General features: G+C 33.2%; 2 protein-coding genes across 2 annotated transcripts; one reads left to right on the top strand and one right to left on the bottom strand.

The window, feature by feature from the left end:
- Positions 1-9,653: 9,653 nt before the first annotated feature.
- On the bottom strand, positions 9,654-11,294 carry LOC118645954 (pre-mRNA-processing factor 6-like). Its single transcript, XM_036288009.1, has 2 exons — positions 10,781-11,294; positions 9,654-10,353 (listed from the first exon to the last, which is right to left on the bottom strand). The coding sequence occupies exons 1-2, from the start codon at positions 11,102-11,104 to the stop codon at positions 10,216-10,218; spliced, it is 462 nt and encodes a 153-aa protein (XP_036143902.1). The 5' UTR covers positions 11,105-11,294; the 3' UTR covers positions 9,654-10,215.
- Positions 11,295-15,039: 3,745 nt separating this feature from the next.
- On the top strand, positions 15,040-18,814 carry LOC105831167 (origin recognition complex subunit 1-like). The gene is made up of 5 exons (XM_036288179.1): positions 15,040-15,818; positions 16,439-16,715; positions 16,929-17,194; positions 18,081-18,364; positions 18,447-18,814. The coding sequence occupies exons 1-5, from the start codon at positions 15,148-15,150 to the stop codon at positions 18,611-18,613; spliced, it is 1,665 nt and encodes a 554-aa protein (XP_036144072.1). The 5' UTR covers positions 15,040-15,147; the 3' UTR covers positions 18,614-18,814.
- The last annotated feature ends 2,570 nt before the right edge of the window (positions 18,815-21,384 follow it).

Raw genomic sequence — 21,384 nt, 5'->3', positions numbered from 1 at the left:
CGCTCATTTTCAGCATCAAAAGACATCACGTGACTAAAAATAAAGATACCCATTCGTCATTTTTAGTCACGTGATGTCTTTTGACGCTGAAAATGAGCGTCAAGCGTCAGGGTGCAGTCCCATGGAGCGGATTATGCGGAACGAGCGGATCACCAATCACAGGGCCGTTTCGACGGAATCTTTGAAAGAGTTCTATTAGAATAAGGGCCACCGCACAAACTCTTCCATAACGCGTTACGTTACGTTAAGTACTCCATACAAACTTAAGTTGTATTTAAAATTTAACTTAAATCAACGCACAAAGAAATCCTTAACGTAAGAACTTAAGAACTTACGTTAAAAGTTTCTTTGTGCGTTGATGTAAGTTTAATTTTAAGTACAAACTTAGGTTTATGGAGCACTTAACGTAACGTAACGTGTTACGAAAAAGCTTGTGCGGTGGCTCTAATCCCGCGATTAATGATCCGCTCGTTCCGCTTCCGCATAATCCGCTCCATGGGACCGCACCCTCAGCGTGAAAAAAGGCACCTTAAGGGCCACTTGCACCAAACTTTGATTAACTTAATCGTTGATTAGTCCATTGGAATTGACCAATTGCATTTGTTAATTTTGCTTAACGACAAATACAATTGGTCAATTCCAATGGACTAATCAACGATTAAGTTAATCAGAGTTTGGTGCAAGTAGCCCTAAGGCCTATTTCTACCAATGTAGATTAATTTTAATCTTGGATTAACTTACTACTTACCTCTTTCTCATTTTTGAAACTAGAATAAGGCCCGGTTTCACAACTCACGGTTAAATTAACTGGCCGATTATTCCATTGGAATTGACCAATCGTATTTGTTAATTTTGCTTAACGACAAATACGATTGGTCAATTCCAATGAAATAATCGGCCAGTTAATTTAACCGTGAGTTGTAGAACCGGGCCTAAGATAACAAGTAAATTAAACCAAGATTAAAGTTAATCTACGTTGGTAGAAACAAGCCTAAGGCCCGGTTCCACAACTCACGGTTAACTGCTAACGGGAGGTTAATAGATTTTCTGTCTCTCCTTAGATAATAATATAGAGAAAGATAGGTAGTCGATTAATCTCCTGTTAGCAGTTAACCGTGAGTTGTGGAACCGGGCGTAAGTCGTCAGTCGTTGGTTATAGGGGTCGTAGGATATTTAAGGGCCATAGCAGAATGGCTGACTTACAATCTTAAGACATGTTTTATGGTTTAAGCCTTATGTCTTGAAGCAACGCACAATGACTGTCTTGTGTTTTATGTCTTATAATGGCAATATCGAAGACGGCAAAAAGAGGCGAAAAATAAAACGTATGTATAAAAATACAGTACAGTAAAATAAATGTTATTATTACAACTAATAGCTTTATAAATATTTTTGCGTGTTTAACTATAATAAATAAGTAACAATAATTTCATACTTTAAAATGTTTGAATTTCAACAAATATGAATATAACCTCTATAACTTTTTCTTCTATATTGAAGATCAATTTATATTGAAGATATTTTAATTATACTATTGAGGCTACATTCCAAAACGTCCTTTCCGAGGAAAATTTTACTCGAAATATATAGTACACGTAACGTATCCTATATTACATTGAGTAAAATTTTCCTTGGAAAAGACGTTTTGGAATGTAGCCTGAAATTGTAATATAATTGTAAATAAAATAAATGTGATTGAAAATGCTGTGAAATAAAAAAAGGATATATTTGTAAATATAACCTTAAAAATGCTGAAAAACTTTAGCATTTTTGAGATTACATTTACAAATATATCCTTCCTTTATTCCACAGTTATTTTCAATCACATTAATTTTATTTACAATTATATATTTATATATCCAAATATATATATATGTAATATCCTGTATTAATGTTAAAAATAGAAAATGCCAAATTGTGTAGCTTTTGGATGCTATAATACATAAAAAAAAGGTGCAATAATGCGTATGTTTCCACAAGCTTTAGAACGTCGAAAAATATGGATAGAAAATGAAATAAGACTTGAAATAAGACTGAAATAAGACTTGAATAAGACTTGAAATTTGCCGCCTTTACATGCCATGAAACGGAAAATGGCGACTTCCGTCACATTGGCAAAACTCTCCTTATAGGATCTCTAGCTCTATCTTTCTTCGACATTCACTGAGCAACAAGGATAGAATACTTTTAGCTAGAGTTTCTATAAGGAGAGTTATGCCAATACCGCTCTTGATTGTGATTGGCTCCGCCAATTTCCGTTAAACTTCCGGTAGTTTTAGTAGAGCACTAAAAAAGTAGATATTCTCACGTTCGCCATTTTTCTTCAAACTAACAAGTAACTAGCATAATGTTTTACATATATAATACATTGCAATAACCTTTACAGTCTCAAAATCATAAATATCGTGCCTTCGTTTCATTGTCGCATAAAGTTTGGTGTTTCCAAAGATTATTAACGTATATATATATACAAAACATACCTAATTTTTCATGCTAGTTAGAAGAAAAATGGGGGACGTGAGAATACTCACTTTTATAGTGCCTTAGTTTTAGCCATCGACATATAGGCCAGTATTCATAGTCGGATCTTATATTTAAGGCCGGAATTCATAGTCGAATCTTATTCAAGTTCCAGCTTAAGCACGATCTTGAGACGTCAATGCTGTTATTTTATTGGTTAAGTAAGTGTGCTTTCCAGCAAGACACAGTGTAACACAGTGTCCACTAGTGTGAGCGAGACACACTGACATGTTCTTTCTCACACTAATGGACACTGTGTTACACTGTGTCTTACTGGAAAGCACACTTTGTCTCAAGTCGGCTAGAAGCTAGACTTAAGACAATGCTTGAGCTTAAGATCGGTCTATGAATCCCGTCCTAAGATTATCTTAAGTACTGTCTTAAGATGCCATCAGCCAATTACAGAGCTGTATTAGCATCTTAAGATATTGCTTGAGACGATCTTGAAATAAGATTCAACTATGAATACCAGCCTATGAATACCAGCCTATGGCTCTTAGCCATAGTTGAATCTTATTTCAAGATCGTCTCAAGCAATATCTTAAGATGCTAATACAGCTCTGTGATTGGCCGATGGCATCTTCCCAGCTAGCCAGGCCTGTTAAAATCACATATCGTGAAAGCTTTACAGCAAAGATTATTTCAATTTTGACAACAATTTTATGACAAGTAATTGTCTGTTGCTTTGTTTTCTAAAAGTTTCGAGCAAATTTACGGCAAAAGTTTTCATCACACGATGCTGCAAATAACAGAGAAAGACTTGTACATAAATATTACGTATAGAAATTACAAGATTTGTTCCGACACGATAAAATGCAAAATTTAAGCAAATAACAGAGCAAACCTTGCTACACGACATGACAATAAATTTATGGCAGAAACAGGAAATCTTGTTAAGCACAAAATAACGGCAAATTAGTAGCAAGAACAAAATAAAACTTGCCGAGCATACTTTTGCAACAAAATTGCGACAAGGTGTGTCCGTAAACAAGATTTTATTAATTTAATTTTTGTTGGCAAGGCTTGTCGCAAATAGTATGACGCACATTTTATGCAAATAACAGGGTTGCATTATCGGGTTTTAAACTTTATTTCTGACTTTACTATCTATCTCGAGATGGCGCATTTCTCGTGAAAAAGATTTACCTACTGAATTAATAAAAGGGGCTCGTCGAGAACAGAGAACCAAGTATGATTGCACATTTGATATTGGACTAATCAGTCTAATATTTCAGTCTAATAATCATTTTTGTTGATCTAAATTTCGACAATATTTGTCCTGTTCTTGCCACAAATTTGCTATCATATTATGCATAGCAAGGTTTGTCTCGTTTTTGCCACAAATTTACTATCAGCAATTTGTAGAAATGTATATATATTATTAAAAATATGCTTCAACCACATTCAATAAAACGTGGATACAAAATAATCCTGCACAAATCTTACGCACTTATTTGCTGAATAATTAATATTGCTATGAAATATACGCACAAGCGGCACAATCACCATGGCACGAGGACGAGAGAGACGGATTCATGAAACCAGTCGCGGCACGGCACTCGCACTCTCGCACATGCGTGAATTGTAATTTATCATGAATTCTCAGAGTATTCAAAATTTGAATCGCGAAGTATTCATTATAATGAACTTTTAAGGAATACTTCAAGACAAACTGATGATTATGGCTAATTCTTTACGAATTCTTCAGACATTTTTTTCTAAATCTGTATGTATTCTTTGAAATGAATTCTCTATGAACTTGTATTTACCTATGTGCTATCTGGGAAGAAACAAGGAATTAAACATACAGAATTAGCAAGAAGAAAGAACAAGAGGAATTAATCATTTCGCACATCAGGAAGCTATCGCGAGAAATGAAGTGTAATATATCTGTTGAATACGCTGGGGTGCTTTGGGAAATTATGCTCAGATAATTGTAGATTATAACCTAAATAACCCAGTGAACACAGTAATATAGTAGCAGTGTAACAGCAGTGTAACCGAATATAACAGGTTACGTTACTCTGAAATTACACGTAACTGACATGTAAGTTACAGTTTCCGACTCATTGTCAGCAATATAACATGTTATAATTACATGTTATCTAACCGTCACACAACAGTTACAAAGAAAAATAAAATAAAATTTCATTTTTTTTAATTATTTTTATCAACAGCACATACTAAATTTAGGATACATTTTTATTAATTAATTAAATTTAAATTGTTATTTTTTATTTTATTCTTACTTGCCGCTGCTAGGTTTGAACCCGGGACCTTGGAATGACGAACCTTGTACTCTACCTGCTACGCCAATTTGACTCATCGATATGGGTTATTGTCTACATATACCTATATGTTATAAACTGACGTAATTATATTATTTTTTATAAAAGCAATTAAATTTTGCAAAACATATTAAAAATAAATAGTATTAATTTATTTACTTATTAATTTCATTGTTAAATTTATCTTTTTCCATAACCTTAATAATTTGATGGAAATTGCGATCTATTTAGCACTAATCTTTGAAGTGTTCAAATGATTAATTAGATGGTTAACTATATAGATCATAATTCTAAGAAAAATTGAATAGTATACATTTATTATTGTTTTTGTTTAGCACATGATGAATTTAGATTTTGTGCATTTTTTGTGCGTAGTAATTGTAGACAAACCGTTATTTTTGAAAACATTATCTTTATAATAATTTTTTTTATTATCAAATAAATCTGTCATTCAGAATGTTATAATATTGTCTGATTTCTGAGTCAACTACGACGCATCGTTCCGTAATAATATTGAAACAAACGTGTTATGTTACGATTATACAATTTTTGTTAAATAACTGTAACGCCAAAACGATGTATAACAGCTATATCACTTGCGTATAACAAATATAACGTAACAAATTATTTCCATGTCATATAGCACCTACATATCACAAGAATAACAATGTTAAATTACATGTAACTTCCATGTTATATTGCCGCTATAAAATGTGTTTACTGGGTATGTACAACCCCCCCCCCACACACATTACATACTAAAATTTTCTTAAATTAAATATTGTTTATAAGTTTTTAAACATTTAAAAAATTCATATATTTGTAAATTTACACGAAAAAAATTTTATAGTAAAATTATGTATGATTTATTATTTATGATAGTAACCACAAACTGTAAGAAAAATTTCAGAAAATTATATCATATAAGTAGTGTAAATATTATCGTAATTTAATAAAAAATAAAAATTTTCATAATTACTCCTTGGTCCGCGTTTATTACTTACCATCGTAATTTTTACCATAGTTTTTTCCGTGTATTATAAGTATATCACAAGGATTAATGTTATTAAAAATATAAGTGTCCTAGTTATTTAATTTTTAATTAAAAATATAAAGTTGAAACAAACATTTTATTTGATTGTCATTTCCATTTTAATCAATAAAATTTTCTAATGTTTTTTGAAGAAGTATATATATATATATATATATATATATATATGTGTATAAATTTAGTTTCAAGCATATAATAACAGCTTCTTTTAAAATTTATAATGACAGTTTACAACGTTAAAGACTATCATCAAAAAAATATTTTTTATTAAAAATAATCGTTATTTATTAAAAAAATAAATTTAGTAATCGCTTCTTTAAGCATTAGAACTGATATTTTTTGTACACGTACACACATACTTTTTGTCGTTAAAAAATTTTATTTTTATTAAAAAAGGTAAAAAACTATCATAATTCGAAGAGAGAATTTAGCGTTACACGTCGCTTGTGCGTAGCAATTGCCGCTTGTTGTAACTCCTCTCGCGCGCTTAGCAATCTCAAGGTTCAAGTGCTAGGAAGGGGCGGCCGCCGCGGTCGAGCGCTCAACACGCTTGCATTTACCGGTAGGCCGGGCTAATACAGAAAATTTTACAAGTTAATAACTCGTTAACTATTGCAAAAAATAGAAAAAAGGTAAGGACTTTTCTGTTCAGCTTAATGCGCTCCATGGTGGAAGAATACAGAGGTGCTCATACTCTAGACAAATTTCGGTACGGTTCTGCGCAGATTCCAGATGCGGCCATTTTAAAAAAAGAGAAAGAGAAAAGAGATTCCTTCTCTCTTTCATTATTTCTGTTCCTATTGCCTGTTGTCTGGCATTGTGTTTAGGCCCTATTATGAAAAAGTTAGTCTCTTTCCCATACAGCACAAAGCTCCGATTAAGCTCCCAGGGAGTTCATTTTGCTGAGCTCCCGAGGAGCTTACAAAATTCGACAAAACAAGCTCCCAGGGAGTTTATTTTGCTGAGCTCCCGGGGAGCTTACAAAATTCGACAAAACAAGCTCCCAGGGAGTTCATTTTACTGAGCTCCCGAGAAGTTTACAAAATTCGACAAAACAAGCTCCCAGGGAGTTCGTTTTGCTGAATTTTCAAGAAGTTTACAAAATTCGACAAAACAAACTCCCAGAGACTAAACATCGGGTAAATTAATGTACTGTATGTATAGTCATATAGCCGCGAGTAGTTCGCAAGATCGCCACTAGGCGAAGGCACGGCGCTCCTCCTTCTCGTGAGAAAATTTACTCCAAAAGGCTTATAAAAGAAAACCATCACTCACGGCTTACCTAGCAGTTAGTACTTCACTAGCAGCAAAGTGTAGTATATATTGTTTTTGTTACACGAAGAGAGTTCGTGGGCCTTCGCAACTCAGAGAGAACTTCCGAAAATTAAGAAAATATAAAAATAAAATTTTTTCCGGCAGCTCCTATGTCCGCTTTTGAGAGCTCCCTGAGAGCTTTATTTAAGCTCGCAGGGAGTTCAGAAATAATGTTTTAAGAACTCCCTGCGAGCTTCAAAATAATTCCCGTGAAGCTTCTATATAAGCTCCCTGATAGCTTCATCTAAGTTCTCAAGGAACTCCCAAAAGCGGACATAAGAGCTCCCGGGAAGCTTATATAGAAATTTCCCGAAAATTATTTTGAAACTCGCAGGGAGCTCTTAAAACATAATTTCTGAACTCCTTGCGAGCTTAGATGAAGCTCTCAGGAAGCTTGTATAAAAGCTTCCCAGAAATTATTTTGAAGCTCGCAGGAAGCTCTTAAAACATGATTTATAAACTCTTTGCGAGCTCAAATGAAGTTTTCAATGAGCTCTTAAAAGCGGACATAGCAGCTCCCAGGGAGCTCCATGCGAATTTTTTGGAAGCTTAAATGAAGCTTACGAAAAATTTTGTGAGCTCCTCGGGAGCTCCCCGTGCTGTGTGGGTTATTTTTATCCCAACTGTCACCTTCAATTATTTTCACTTCTAATAATTTGTAATTATTTAGAATAAGGCCTTTTTCCGAATTATTGAGAATTGGAGTCTGAATACTCTGGTCTGGATGATATTGAGGTATTATTATGATATAACAAATTAAAAATACCGCGGCAAGATGGCAATATCAGGAAGCAACTTTTCATTGGCTGTTAAAAAGCATATGCGTACGAGCACACCTTATCCTTCCACCATGATGCGCTCTACCTGCTTATAATTGCATAAATCTTTACCAAACACCCTGTATATTTTCGCTACATTTGCTTTCTTCTCAGATCGTCAGGCACAAAGTACTCGGTCGATACAAGTGAATTCTATATTATCTTTGTAAGCACATGCACTATGGAATATTCTTGTAATTTTTAAAATGATTTTGTCAAATATAAATTTAAAATAACTATTTTAGATTTGTCAAAAATATTTTTTTTACTTTGCCAAAAACGTAACAAAAGATAGATGACAAAAAGATTTCAGTTTTATATTGTCTTTTTCGACTTGCCGAAAATGTCTTACCCAGATAACACAGTGTCTTCTTAGAGAATTCATAAAGTAGTCTTCCTCTCTGAACAGTAATTCCTGAGGAATTCATAGAAGAATACTTTAAGAATAACGTAGGAAGTTACATGCACCATGATTCAAATTCCTCAGGACTTCTTAAAATATTCATATAGAATTACTTGTTGGATTTCTCAGAACTTCTTAAAGTATTCATTACGACTTCTCCAAGTAGATATCTCAAACGGAATTAAAAAATTTATTTTCAAGATTTCTGATAAATGTTCCAATTTTTATAATATTGGAACGTTTCTCAGAAAAATTTAAAAAATGAAAAATTCTGATTAATTTTGTAAGAGGAAGGAGATTATACCATGTTTCATCCAAGCCATACTCGTACCTGTTAAAGCATGTTTAATTTCTGTACCTGAAAAAACGGTTACCCATCCAAGTGTTAACCATTGCCAACGTTGCTTGACTTCGAAAACCGTACGCATCCTAATGCCCCGTAATGATCCATAAACACTTTTTGTTTATGTATACATATTTGTTAATATATTGTTTTGTTAATTATATATAGCGCATTTCGTGTACAAAAGTATAAATTAGCATTTATTAAGCGATATGTAATTATAAAAATGTAATTGAGATTATCCAAACACTCGAGTAATTTCTGATGAATACTCAAAGTATTCCAAATAATAAATCGCGAGGTTTCCATTGCAATAAACTCTTAATACTTCAATGTAAACTTATTGTGGCTAATTCCTCAAAAATTCTTTATGTATTAATTTTTCTACTTCGCCAAGTATTCTTTAAAATGACTTCTCTATGAATACTCTAAATATTCCAAATAATAAATCGCGAGGTATTCATTGCAATGAACTCTTAAGGAATACTTGAATGTGAACTCATTGTAGCTAATTCCTCAAGAATTCTTTATGTATTCATTTTTCTACTTCACCATTCACTAAAATGACTTCTTTAGGCATTTCTTTTCATCTCTGTGTTATCTGGGTTACTGACATCTTTTAGCTTTGACGAAAAGATAACTTAAAAATGTCAACTTTTCGTCACCTTTTATTAGTCTTAGGTGCTGTCTGGGATGGTGTCATATTTAAAAAGAATTGTATATAATTCATAAATATTTTAATTTTCACACAAAAACAATACGACTTTATTTTTATAATCTCAAACAATGTTTTTAAATTTTATTCTTGTGTAGTTAAAAAAAAATGTTTCTTTTTTACGATTAAATTACTTAAAATGTTCTTTTTCTCTAAAGATTTTCTCTCTCTCTCTCTCTCTCTCTCTCTTTCACTTTTTCACTGTTATTTAAAAAAATTTTTTAAAAGTTATAGAAAAATTAAAAAAAAATTAATGTCTATATATCAATCATAATATTATTCTCAAAATTTAATCAAGTCTTTAGATTAAGTGAAAAGAAACTGGAGAACCTCATTGTAGTTAAATTTGTATAATAATCCTTACTTTATGTCACCACCATAGATAGGTATCATGCTGTGTGAGATATCCTTTTGGATCAACCACAATTTGGCTTTCTACAGAGTCAGAAACCTGATTCAGCTTGATGTTCATTAATGTGTTTCTGGCCTGTTCAATCTTCCTGAGATCGAGATCTCCCGTAGGAGTTAACATTTCGGGTCGCCACACCTGGCATCGTGGAAGCCAAAGATGGATCAATGCTGGTGAACGTCTCGCCCCATAAATTTCTTGCCAGAACGGAATCCAACAACGGAGTGAATTTCTGTTCTTACGCTGTTTACGATTTCTAGCATCTCCCACTTCGGGAACATTCTTCCACTCGTCCTCAGTCACATTGACCAACTCCCTTTTCAAGTCTGAGAACTGTTGTTGAATCTTGGGACGTTAGCGCTCTTTTTGAAGATAGCGCTCCAATTCTTCTCTGAGGCGTTTCTCTCGATATTCCTTACGTTTTTCATCCATTCTTTTATCGATAGCTTCGTAAATTGCATCTGCTTCCTCATCATCCTTATCAAAAGGATCCTAATTGACATATCAAAATATTATTCTCTATATCATTAATGATATAATGTCAGTAGTCTGCTAACAAATTGTTAACAAATTCGAACAGATATGTTCAATGATAAATGTGTACTATATATTTACATTGCTACTTTTAGCACTGCAAAAGGAAATAAAAAGATAGAGGAGGCAACAAAAAGATGAGTAGTCTCAAGTGAAAACAATCAACTTGTAATCAATAGATCCCAGGTTCAATCCCGAGCTCCGTCCTTAGTTTTTAGAAAAAAGAATTCATATTGATTACCTTTTAAACAAACCATTGGGACGTTATTTTCAACAATAAAGTAACTTGGTATTAAATCTTCTTTTATGAAACAAAGTGTAAGCAAAGGAGGAATTAAACTGAAAACTATAAACTGTTATTCCTAAATATCTTACAGAAGTATACCTCTACTTGTGCCTTAATCTTCGCCAAAAGATCCTCGGATGGTTCTTCTTCTGTGGGATCTTTTCCGTTTGCTTTTTCCACTTCTTCTGTCCGTTGTATTTGTTCCGCATCAAGAATCGACGCATCGTCATTAACCTCGGCGACGGTATCGCCGTTCAAGTGATCGGCGCAGACCTCGGCGGCAGCGTCGTCGTTCCCGTGATCATCGGCGACCTTAGCGGCAGCGTCGTCGTTCGCGTGGTCATCGGCAACCTCGGGGGTAGCGTCGTTATTCGAGTGATCATCGTCGACATTTTTCTTCTCTGGCTCGTCTTGCTTTTCCATGTTTAAATATTCTATCGTGAATTATAAAGATGAATACGAGCAACACAATTTTTTTGTTTTTTTAGATAATGGATAACGAAGACACTTTGTATTCTACAATTCAGAGAACGAAAAGAAAAACTATTTCCCGGTCTATACACGTGCTCTTTCTGGACTCCTTTGCATCCATTTGCATCTGGCTTCTTTTAAGATGCCCTTAGGGTATATCCACACAACTTGCATAAGCACATAAGGCTTTGTCTACAATAAAGATTTAGGCCCGTTTTAAAATAAAGGTGCCTTTTCACGCTGACGTTTGACGCTCATTTTCAGCGTCAAGACATCACGTGACTAAAAATAAAGATACCCATTCGTCATTTTTAGTCACGTGATGTCTTTTGACGCTAAAAATGAACGTCAAGCGTCAGCGTGAAAAAAGGCACCTTAAAAGCCACTTGCACCAAACTTTAATTAACTTAATCGTTGATTAGTCCATTGAAATTGACCAATCGCATTTGTTAATTTTGCTTAACGACAAATACGATTGGTCAATTCCAATAAACTAATCAACAATTAAGTTAATCAGAGTTTGGTGCAAGTAGCCCTAAGGTCCATTTCTACCAATGTAGATTAATTTAATCTTGAATTAACTTACTACTTATCTCTCTTTCATTTTTGGAACTAGAATAAGATAACAAGTTAGACTACATTCCAAAACGTCCTTTCCGAGGAAAATTTTACTCGATGTAATGTAGGATACGTTATGCCCAGTCTACAATGAGTCGTTGGTCGTTGGTCGTAAGAAATTTAACCAATCACAGTTGATCTTAGAGAAGAATAACCGAACATAATTGGTTAAATTTCTTACGACCAACGACCAACGACTCATTGTAAACTGGGCATTACGTGTACTATATTTCAAGTAAAATTTTCCTCGGAAAGGACGTTTTGGAATGTAGCCTAAATTAAACCAAGATTAAAGTTAATCTACGTTGGTAGAAACAGAGGCTCGATTCTTGAATTCATTCGCAAGAGAAACGTATTCGCAAATTCTGATCTTACAGAAAAGTTGAAAATTTATTGGCTATTGTATGGCTTTCAACCAATAAACTTGCAACTTTTCTGTTAGAGCGGGTATTTGCGCATACGTTTTCTTGCGAATGAATTCAAGAATCAAGCCCCAGGCCTAAGTCGTCAGTCGTTGATTATAGGGGTCGTAGGATATTTAACCAATCATATTCGTTGAGATCGGTCTTCTGGTTCTAGATTGGGTTCAAAAAGCACGCTTTTGACGCTGTGAGCGTGCTCTATCTTTCTTCGACATTCACTGAGCAACAAGGATAGAATACTTTTAGCTAGAGTTTCTATAAGGAGAGTTAATTGTGCCAATACCCCTCTCGATTGTGATTGGCTCCGCCATTTTCCGTTAAACTTCCGGTAGTTTTAGCCATTTCCAGCACCAATTTAGCAATCTTGCGGTGTCTATGCGCGACAGCCATTTTAGTTTTGCGCATAGAGAAACGGAAACGGACTCAGGGTGCGGTCCCATGAAGCGGATTATGCGGAAGCGGAACGAGCGGATCACCAATCACAAGACCGTTTCGACGGAATCTTTAAAAGAGTTCTATCAGAATGATCCCACGATTGGTGATCCGCTCGTTCCGCTTCCGCATAATCCGCTTCATGGGACCGCACCCTCATGCGCTCATGCGATACGTTGGGTGTTTACGATAATGGCTATCCGAGTAATTTTCTCTAGGACCGAAATATATGATAAGCACAACCATCTACTATCATCATGATTCGTGACAACTCAATGCTGTCCGGTATAGCCAAATCATCACGAGCAAGTTGCGAGTTGCGAGTTCCGTGAGTTTGTAGCAGGTAACCTAAAAAGTACGACATAAATGATTTGATTATTACAATTAAAAATAATCTGTTTTTAATGTATGGTAAGATTATTAACTTCATTAAAATAGTAATTATATAACACAATCATGTATTTTTAAAGTATTGTCTAAAGTAATATTAAAGAGATTATTTTATTTACAAATATTTTATTTATTAATTTGTCTATCAAGTTTCTATTATAACGTATATCTAACGCATATCTAACGTATATCTGTTTACAGTATATCTTAATTTACTATGCACTTGTATTACAAATTAAAAAAATTTATTGTAAACATTATTATTAGTTTCACATTAGTGAAATATTCATGCATAATATTTATACATAGATATATGATTTTTTAAAATAATGATAACACCATGCAACTTATCATTAACAATTGTTACAAGAAAGAAAAATATTTATACTTAAATTTTTATTTTACTTGTAATCTAAAAAATATTATTAATAATGATTTATTTAGTAATTTTACATAATTTATCTCATTTGTTTCAAAGTGTTAACACCATCCGTTTAATAAAAGATGACTTTTCTAATATATATGTTAGTTAATAATAAATGATAACATTTATTGAGAATCAATGTTTAATTAAAATATTATATTAGGATTTGAAATAATACCGTTATGATAGAAACTTGATAGATAAAATAAATATTTGTAAATAAAATAATCTCTTTAATATTACTTTAGACAATACTTTAAAAATACATGATTGTGTTATATAATTACTATTTTAATGAAGTTAATAATCTTACCATACATTGAAAACAGATTATTTTTAATTGTAATAATCAAATTATTTATGTCGTACTTTTTAGGTTACCTGCTACAAACTCACGGAACTCGCAACTCGCAACTTGCTCGTGATGATTTGGCTATACCGAACAGCATTGAGTTGTCACGAATCATGATGATAGTAGATGGTTGTGCTTATCATATATTTCGGTCCTAGAGAAAATTACTCGGATAGCCATTATCGTAAACACCCGGGGTGCGTTCTTAAATTCGCAACGGATGCAGCCAGATACACCAGAATGTCATTCCATCTTTGTTACTTACGGAAAGTTGAACAAAGATAGAATGACATTCTTGTGTATCTGGCTACATCCGTTGCAAATTTAAGAACGCATCCCCGTTGTCGTCTCATGCGGTCTATTGGTCTGTTCTTTCTAGCTGCACTGTTGCACTGGTTAGAATGGCAATAAGTTAGAATGAGAAAAAATATACTTGTCTTACTTTGGCTTAGTTTACATCGTGCATTTGATACGCGTATCAGGTACCATATTTGTATCAAATTCGTACTAAATATTTAGTACGCACGATGTAAACGCTGCCGGATCAATTTGGTACGAGCGTATCAAGTAGGAGTATCGTACTAAACTGATACGCGTACTAAGGGTGCGTTCGGGGAGACGCTATTAGCGCTACCAGCATGGGTGCGTTCTTAAATTCGCAACGGATGCAGCCAGATACACCAAAATGTCATTCCATCTTTGTTACTTACAGAAAGTTGAACAAAGATAGAATGACATTCTTGTGTATCTGGCTACATCCGTTGTAAATTTAAGAACGCACCCCTTCAGTCCATTTTTTCATTACGCATTAAAAGTAGAACAAGGATAAACTGATGCTGATAGCGCTAATGGCCTAGTTTACATCGTGCTTTTGATACGCGTATCAAGTAGTGAATTTAAGCTGATCAGCCAATGATTAAACACATTCACTAGTTATTTACTATTTGATACGCGTATCAAATGCACGATGTAAACTAGGCCAATAGCGTCTCCCCGAACGCACCCCAAGTGATACAAATGTCGATGTAAACGCATAAAACGCATTTTAGAGAGAATTTAGCAATTGAGCATAACCTCAGTGCTAAAATCTAAAAACCGGTGTGAAAATGTCTTAGTAGGAGACATCAACATGAATTAAATTTGTATTATATTTTTCACAGTACATGCTTAGTACATTCGATGTAAACGCGCCCGTACTAAGGCTTTGGTGCGCACCAAACTTAATACGCGTACTAAGGTTTTGACGATGTAAACTAAGCCTTTAACTTATTGCACCAGTGCAACAGTGCAGCTAGAAAGAACAGACCATATGACAAATACAACCTGGGAGTTTTAAATATCATGAGGTTATGTTCAGATGTGTGCGCAGTATGTAGAGCTTGGTGTTGATTTAATTCCAAAAACACCGTCCACAAGATCAAAAATGAAATTAAAAAAACAAAATTGTGCTCATTTTGTGGAAGATGTCAATAATGTTACTCCTAAGGTTTACAGACCTAGATCGAAATATGTATCTTCCTCTGTAAATAAAGAATCAAAAAAAGATAATGTATATAAATCACAAAGTAACAAAATACATTTTGAGACAAAAAAAAATGTTTTACTCGAAGATACTCTTAAAAAATTGAAAGTTGAGAAAAGTTGCAAGACTATTTTAACTGTGTCTAATAAATGTGAATCAATGTGCAAAGATGAGAGTAAGAATAAAACTGGTAAGATTGAAGTTGTGCACAAAGTTAATAAACATTTATCTGAAAAAACTAATCAAAGGAACCCTGATGCTATTGAATCATCAGTGGTATGGAATGGTTTGAGTACTCCAAAGGTTCATGTGTTGTTGAAACAAGGTTCTTTGACACCATCCATGAAAATAAGAACTGATATTTTAGCTAAACCAATCACAGCATTGCAAGAAATCAGAACTAGATTGCACGTTAGTGCAGTGCCTAAATCACTGCCTTGCAGAGAGGAAGAGTTTAATAACATTTATACATTTATAGAAAGCAAGCTAATGGACAAAAGCGGAGGGCACGTTTGTGTTTTTTTGTTTGATATTTATATTTACTTTTTTTTTATATACTGAAATACAAGGTTGTGCAAATACTAATTAAGTTGAACTTAATTTTTAAATTCAATTACTTCAATTATTTTTAAAACAAACTTATTAACTTTTGCAGGTAGTAATTTTTCCAAGTTAAAAATTTATGTAAAAGAAAAGAAATTTCCAATATATAGAAAACAATGTTTCTTTGTTACTCTTTATATAAATTTTATTTATATAAATAAAATATTAAATTTTTTTATTGTAATTATCCATCCATATTGTAATCTTTTAATTTTATTATTTAATGTAATTTTCAAAAATTACAACATTCTAATTTAGTATAAGCCTGGATCTACAATAGGTGTAGTAAGCCTTATGCCATAAGAAATTGACCAATTATAATCAAATATGAGAAGAATAATCGAATATAATTGGTTAATTCCTTATGGCTTAAGGCTTACTACACCTATTGTAGATCCGGCCTAATACATTTCAAAATTGACTTTTAATTTAAACTATTAATATATATATTTAAAATTAATTTTATTAAAAGAAGATATTAACTTATTCAATTCCACTAAAATATTGTATATAAATATTATAGGAGCATTTATATAAACGGTGTACCAGGTACAGGAAAAACTGCTACCATAAATGAAGTTGTCAAATGTTTAAAGAGATCTGTGGAGAAAGATAAACTAGATTATTTTAATTTTGTTGAAATTAATGGGATGAAATTATCTGAGCCTAGACAGGCCTATGTGCAGATTCTGAAGCAATTATCTGGTAAAATTCTAATATGGGAACAAGCATATAATATATTAGAAAAGAAATTTAATAACAATACTAAGAGGCCAATGACATTGCTACTTGTAGATGAGGCATGTTATTTATCTTTATTTATATAATATGTATTTTTACTTATTTTTTGTTTAAAAATTTATTAATTAAAATTAAACTAATTTTTTATTTAAAAGTAAAATTTTTTATTTTATATCTTTATTCTCTAATATCTATTATTCTAGATTGTAATATTTAGTTTTTATTATTTTTTCTAATTTGTTTTACTAATTATTTTAATTTAATTTTTGTAGCTTGATTTATTATGTACAAAACGACAGGATGTAATATATAATCTATTGGACTGGCCTACAAAAGCTTCTGCTCGATTAGTAGTTGTTACAATTGCCAATACTATGGATCTTCCAGAAAGAGTTTTAATGAATAGAGTTACGTCGCGATTAGGTCTTACCCGAATAACTTTCGAACCATATAATTATAAACAATTATATGAGATAGTATTAACCAGGCTTAAAAACACCGACATTTTTGAAAACGAAATTATACAATTGATTGCACGGTAAGCCTTGTGTAGTCTTTCTTTCAATTTACTATACCGTCCGTAATGTATCAGTGCTGTACTCGTATAGTTCACGATTTTCATGGTACTATGCGTGAACATGTCCATTTAAGAGTAAAAGAACGGATATGTACAAATTGACCTTTAATCTTTTTTATTCATTTTTTCTTAGTTTTACACGATATAAGAATGTAAGACACACACACACACACACCTATTATCAAATTTTAAGAGATAAGTTTATATAGATTAATATATATGCCTAAACTTTTTGAAATTTCGTATAATTTGAAGTAACTTTCTAAAACAGCATTGAGAGTGTTAGAAAGATTGTAAGTTATTTCATTATGAATAAAATATAAGAATTTTGAAAAACTGCATAAGAAAGGAAATAGTTTAAAGAACATTTTGAAATTGAATAAATAAAGTTTTACCATATTTCATCATTATGTGTGTAAGAATATTATGTTTATAAATGCTATATAATTGTTTTTAAAGATGACATATTAGTGAAAATGTGGCAACGTTTATTACTACATTTAAATCATCATAAATCATCTTCAAATTTTCATCAAATCTTTTTTCAACGTTTTTCCATATCAATATGAATATTAACAAAGAAAATATTTAAAAATAAATTATCAGTTTTATTGTTTAAATTTTATTTATTATTTTGGAAATTGCAATATCAAGTTACTTTATTGATATATTTTTCTATATTATTTTCACATAACGTTTTATTATTATAGAATGTTTTTAAAATTTTCAATCCATTTTCTATTCTTAATTTTTAAAATGATTTTTTTAGTAGTTGTTAATTTTCATAATAAAATTGATCAAATTTAATTAAATATTTTAAGAATATCTTATGCATTTTGTTTTTTAGTAAGGTGTCCGCAGTATCAGGCGACGCTCGTCGCGCTTTGGACATTTGTCGTAGAGTGGCAGAAATTAACGAAACACGCAATAATAGTACAGTGAGTGTACAAGATGTAAATGACGCTCTGTCAGAGATGATAATAAATCCAAAAATTCAAGCGATAAAACATTGTTCAAAATTTGAGCAAATATTCTTGCAAGCTGTATGTGTAGAAGTCAAACGTATTGATGTGGAAGAAGTTTGTTTCATAAATGTTTATAGGCAGTTTGACTCTTTATGTTCTTTCGATGGTTTGTATAAAAGTATACTTAATAAGACAGTGTATTGTGTATGAGAGAAATCTCTTTTTATTATTGTAATTTCTGTTTTTAGGTTACAGAGCTCCTAATATTTCTCAAACTCTTGATATTTGTGCAAACTTGGCTGATTATAGACTATTGATATGTGAATGTTTAGGAAGCGATATACATCAAAAAATTCTATTGAATATATCAAAGGACGAGATGCATTATGCATTGCAGAAAGTTGATTCCGATTAAAAGGTATTTAAGATTTGAATAAATATCCTTGATTTGTTACTAATTTAATTTATATTAGTTTAACTTTATTATGTAAAGAACTTGTGTGAATAAATCTTGACAAATTATAACATTAAAAGGAGGATGTTAAAAACGGTCGATTTTCCGACTACAAAAGGAATGGGTTTATAATAATTAATGTTTTTATAATAATTATAAGAACAAAAAAAACAAAATGAAAATTTTTAACAAAAAAAAGTTTAAAAAATGGAGACAACCACCACGTCCTCGTTCGTGTCTCTGGCTTCGGTTGAGTGTAGTATTCGCACTGGAAGTACTGGGACTCTATTCTTGAATTCATTCGCAAGAAAACGTGTCCGCAAATACCTGCTCTAACAGAAAAGTTGCAAGTTTATTGGTTAAAAGCCATACGATAGCTAATAAATTTCCAACTTTTCTATAAGAACAGAATTTGCGAATACGTTTCTCTTTCAAATGAATTCAAGAATCGAGCTCCTGAAATAATATATACGAGTGCGAGCGCTAGTGTCGCGATCCGACAAAGAGGGTCTAAGGCCAGTATTCATAGTCGGATCTTATATTTAAGATCATCTTAAGTACTGTCTTAAGATGCCATCAGCCAATCACAGAGCTGTATTAGCATCTTAAGATATTGCTTGAGACGATCTTGAAATAAGATTCGACTATGAATACCAGCCTAAGAAGTATCCTTGTCCTTTTTTAACTAATGCGTTCACGTGACTGTACAGTCCCGTAAAAGTTTATGAACAAGTAGTTAAAAAGGGACAAGGATACCTCTTAGAACGCTCTCTCTCGGATCACCTTTAACAAAGGGATTCTACAGCCGCACTCGTTCCGGTTATATTATATTTCAGGGGGTATTCGTGACGATATTTGATATTCTGCCACGCTATTTTGAATTTCGGGATCTTGATATTGAAACATTATTAGCGATCCCAAAAACTATGAAGACTAGAACCAGGAGACCGATCTCCGTGGTTTTGAGTGAAGCGAAAATCTGTTAGAAATGTAGTACCAAATGGTGGCGCTGACGATGCTGATACACCGGGATTACACCGGAATATTGGTATAAGAAAACTGAGATAGGCTGGTATTCATAGGCCGCTATTCATAGTCGGATCTTATATTTAAGATCATCTTATGTACTGTCTTAAGATGCCATCAGCTAATCACAGAGCCGTATTAGCATCTTAAGACATTGCTTGAGAGGATCTTTAAATAAGATTCGACTATGAATACCGGCCAATAGTCGAATTTTATAGCGTTTTTGATTTGCTGACTCGACCCGACTCCGAGTCAATGGTTTGTTCTTTTCCACTGCAAAAAAAGTGATAAACTGTGCAAGAAATGAAGATAAAAGGAACAGACCATTGACCCGGAGTCGGGTCGAGTCAATCGAAAACGCTATTATTTAAAGATCGTCTCAAGCAATGTCTTAATCCACCAAACACCAAGTTACATGTAACGTGCCTGTTAGTTGTAATTTCCCACTCAACAATGTAATTGTAATATAACACGTGTGTTATATTACAATTATATTATTGAGTGGGAAATTAATTATATTTTTAGTCACGTGATGTTTTTTGACGCTGAAAATGAGCGTCAAACGTGAAAAGGTGCCTTAACTTATTGCACCAGTGTAGCAGTGTAGGTATAAAAAACAAACCTTAGGTCTGTTCTTTTTAGCTGCACTGGTGCAACTGAGTTAATCGCTCCGGGAGCGATTAATGATGGCTGCGTTCAGCAGAGAAAGAGAGCTAAATTCTCTCTAAAATGCGTTTTATGCGTTTACATCGACATTTGTATTACTTGGTACGCGTATCAGTTTAGTACGATACTCCTACTTGATACGCTCGTACCAAATTGATCCGGCAGCGTTTACATCGTGCGTACTAAATATTTAGTACGAATTTGATACGAATATGGTACCTGATACGCGTATCAAATGCACGATGTAAACTAAGCCATTTCCTCTGTCAGGCTCTCCCTACTACGATGATGTCAGAAAGAGAAAGAAATTCTTCATATATCTTTTCTCTTTCTTTTCGTATGCATCAACGCTTACAGCGGAATGCTCGATCTATATTTACTATGCTCTGGTTTACACCGAGCACTTGGTACGCGTATCAAATAGTAAATAACTAGTGAATGTGTTTAATCATTGGCTGATCAGCTTAAATTCACTACTTGATACGCGTACCAAGTGCTCGGTGTAAACTAGAGCTATGTCTATGGACTCGACAGAGACATGAATATATTCTCATATATTTTGTCTCTTTTTGTGTTGGACATCCCCACCACTCCGTTTTCTAGAAGGAAAGAAGCGCCACACATACGAGCAGTACGACAGGTACGAGCCAACTTACTTGGTGTCTACCTGGGCCTTGGGCTGTTACAATTAGTACAAAAAATTTTTACATACAAAAGTAATACTATGCATTCATTTTGATTGGCATGCATCTTTTAGATTCTAAATTATGTACCACTTAATGAATGCACAGTGTTATCTTTGTAAGGAATTTTTTTTCGTACGAATTCGAGAATCGGGCCTCAGATTGTATAGTTACGAACATGTTCCCACACGAAAAAAGACAGAATATATCCACTTCTCTGTCGATTCTCCCCGCGCGCGTCGCGATGCACCAAGGCCCCTCCATTAATACAAGCTCTATGGCTGAAAATGAGCGTCAAGCGTCAGCGTGAAAAGGCACCTTAAAGCATAGGCCGTCCCTCTAGCTAAACAGGGACGG

Source organism: Monomorium pharaonis, chromosome 6 (assembly GCF_013373865.1).
Source record: "Monomorium pharaonis isolate MP-MQ-018 chromosome 6, ASM1337386v2, whole genome shotgun sequence".
NCBI classification, from domain to species: domain Eukaryota; kingdom Metazoa; phylum Arthropoda; class Insecta; order Hymenoptera; family Formicidae; genus Monomorium; species Monomorium pharaonis.
This window is presented reverse-complemented; position numbering and strand designations above follow the sequence as displayed.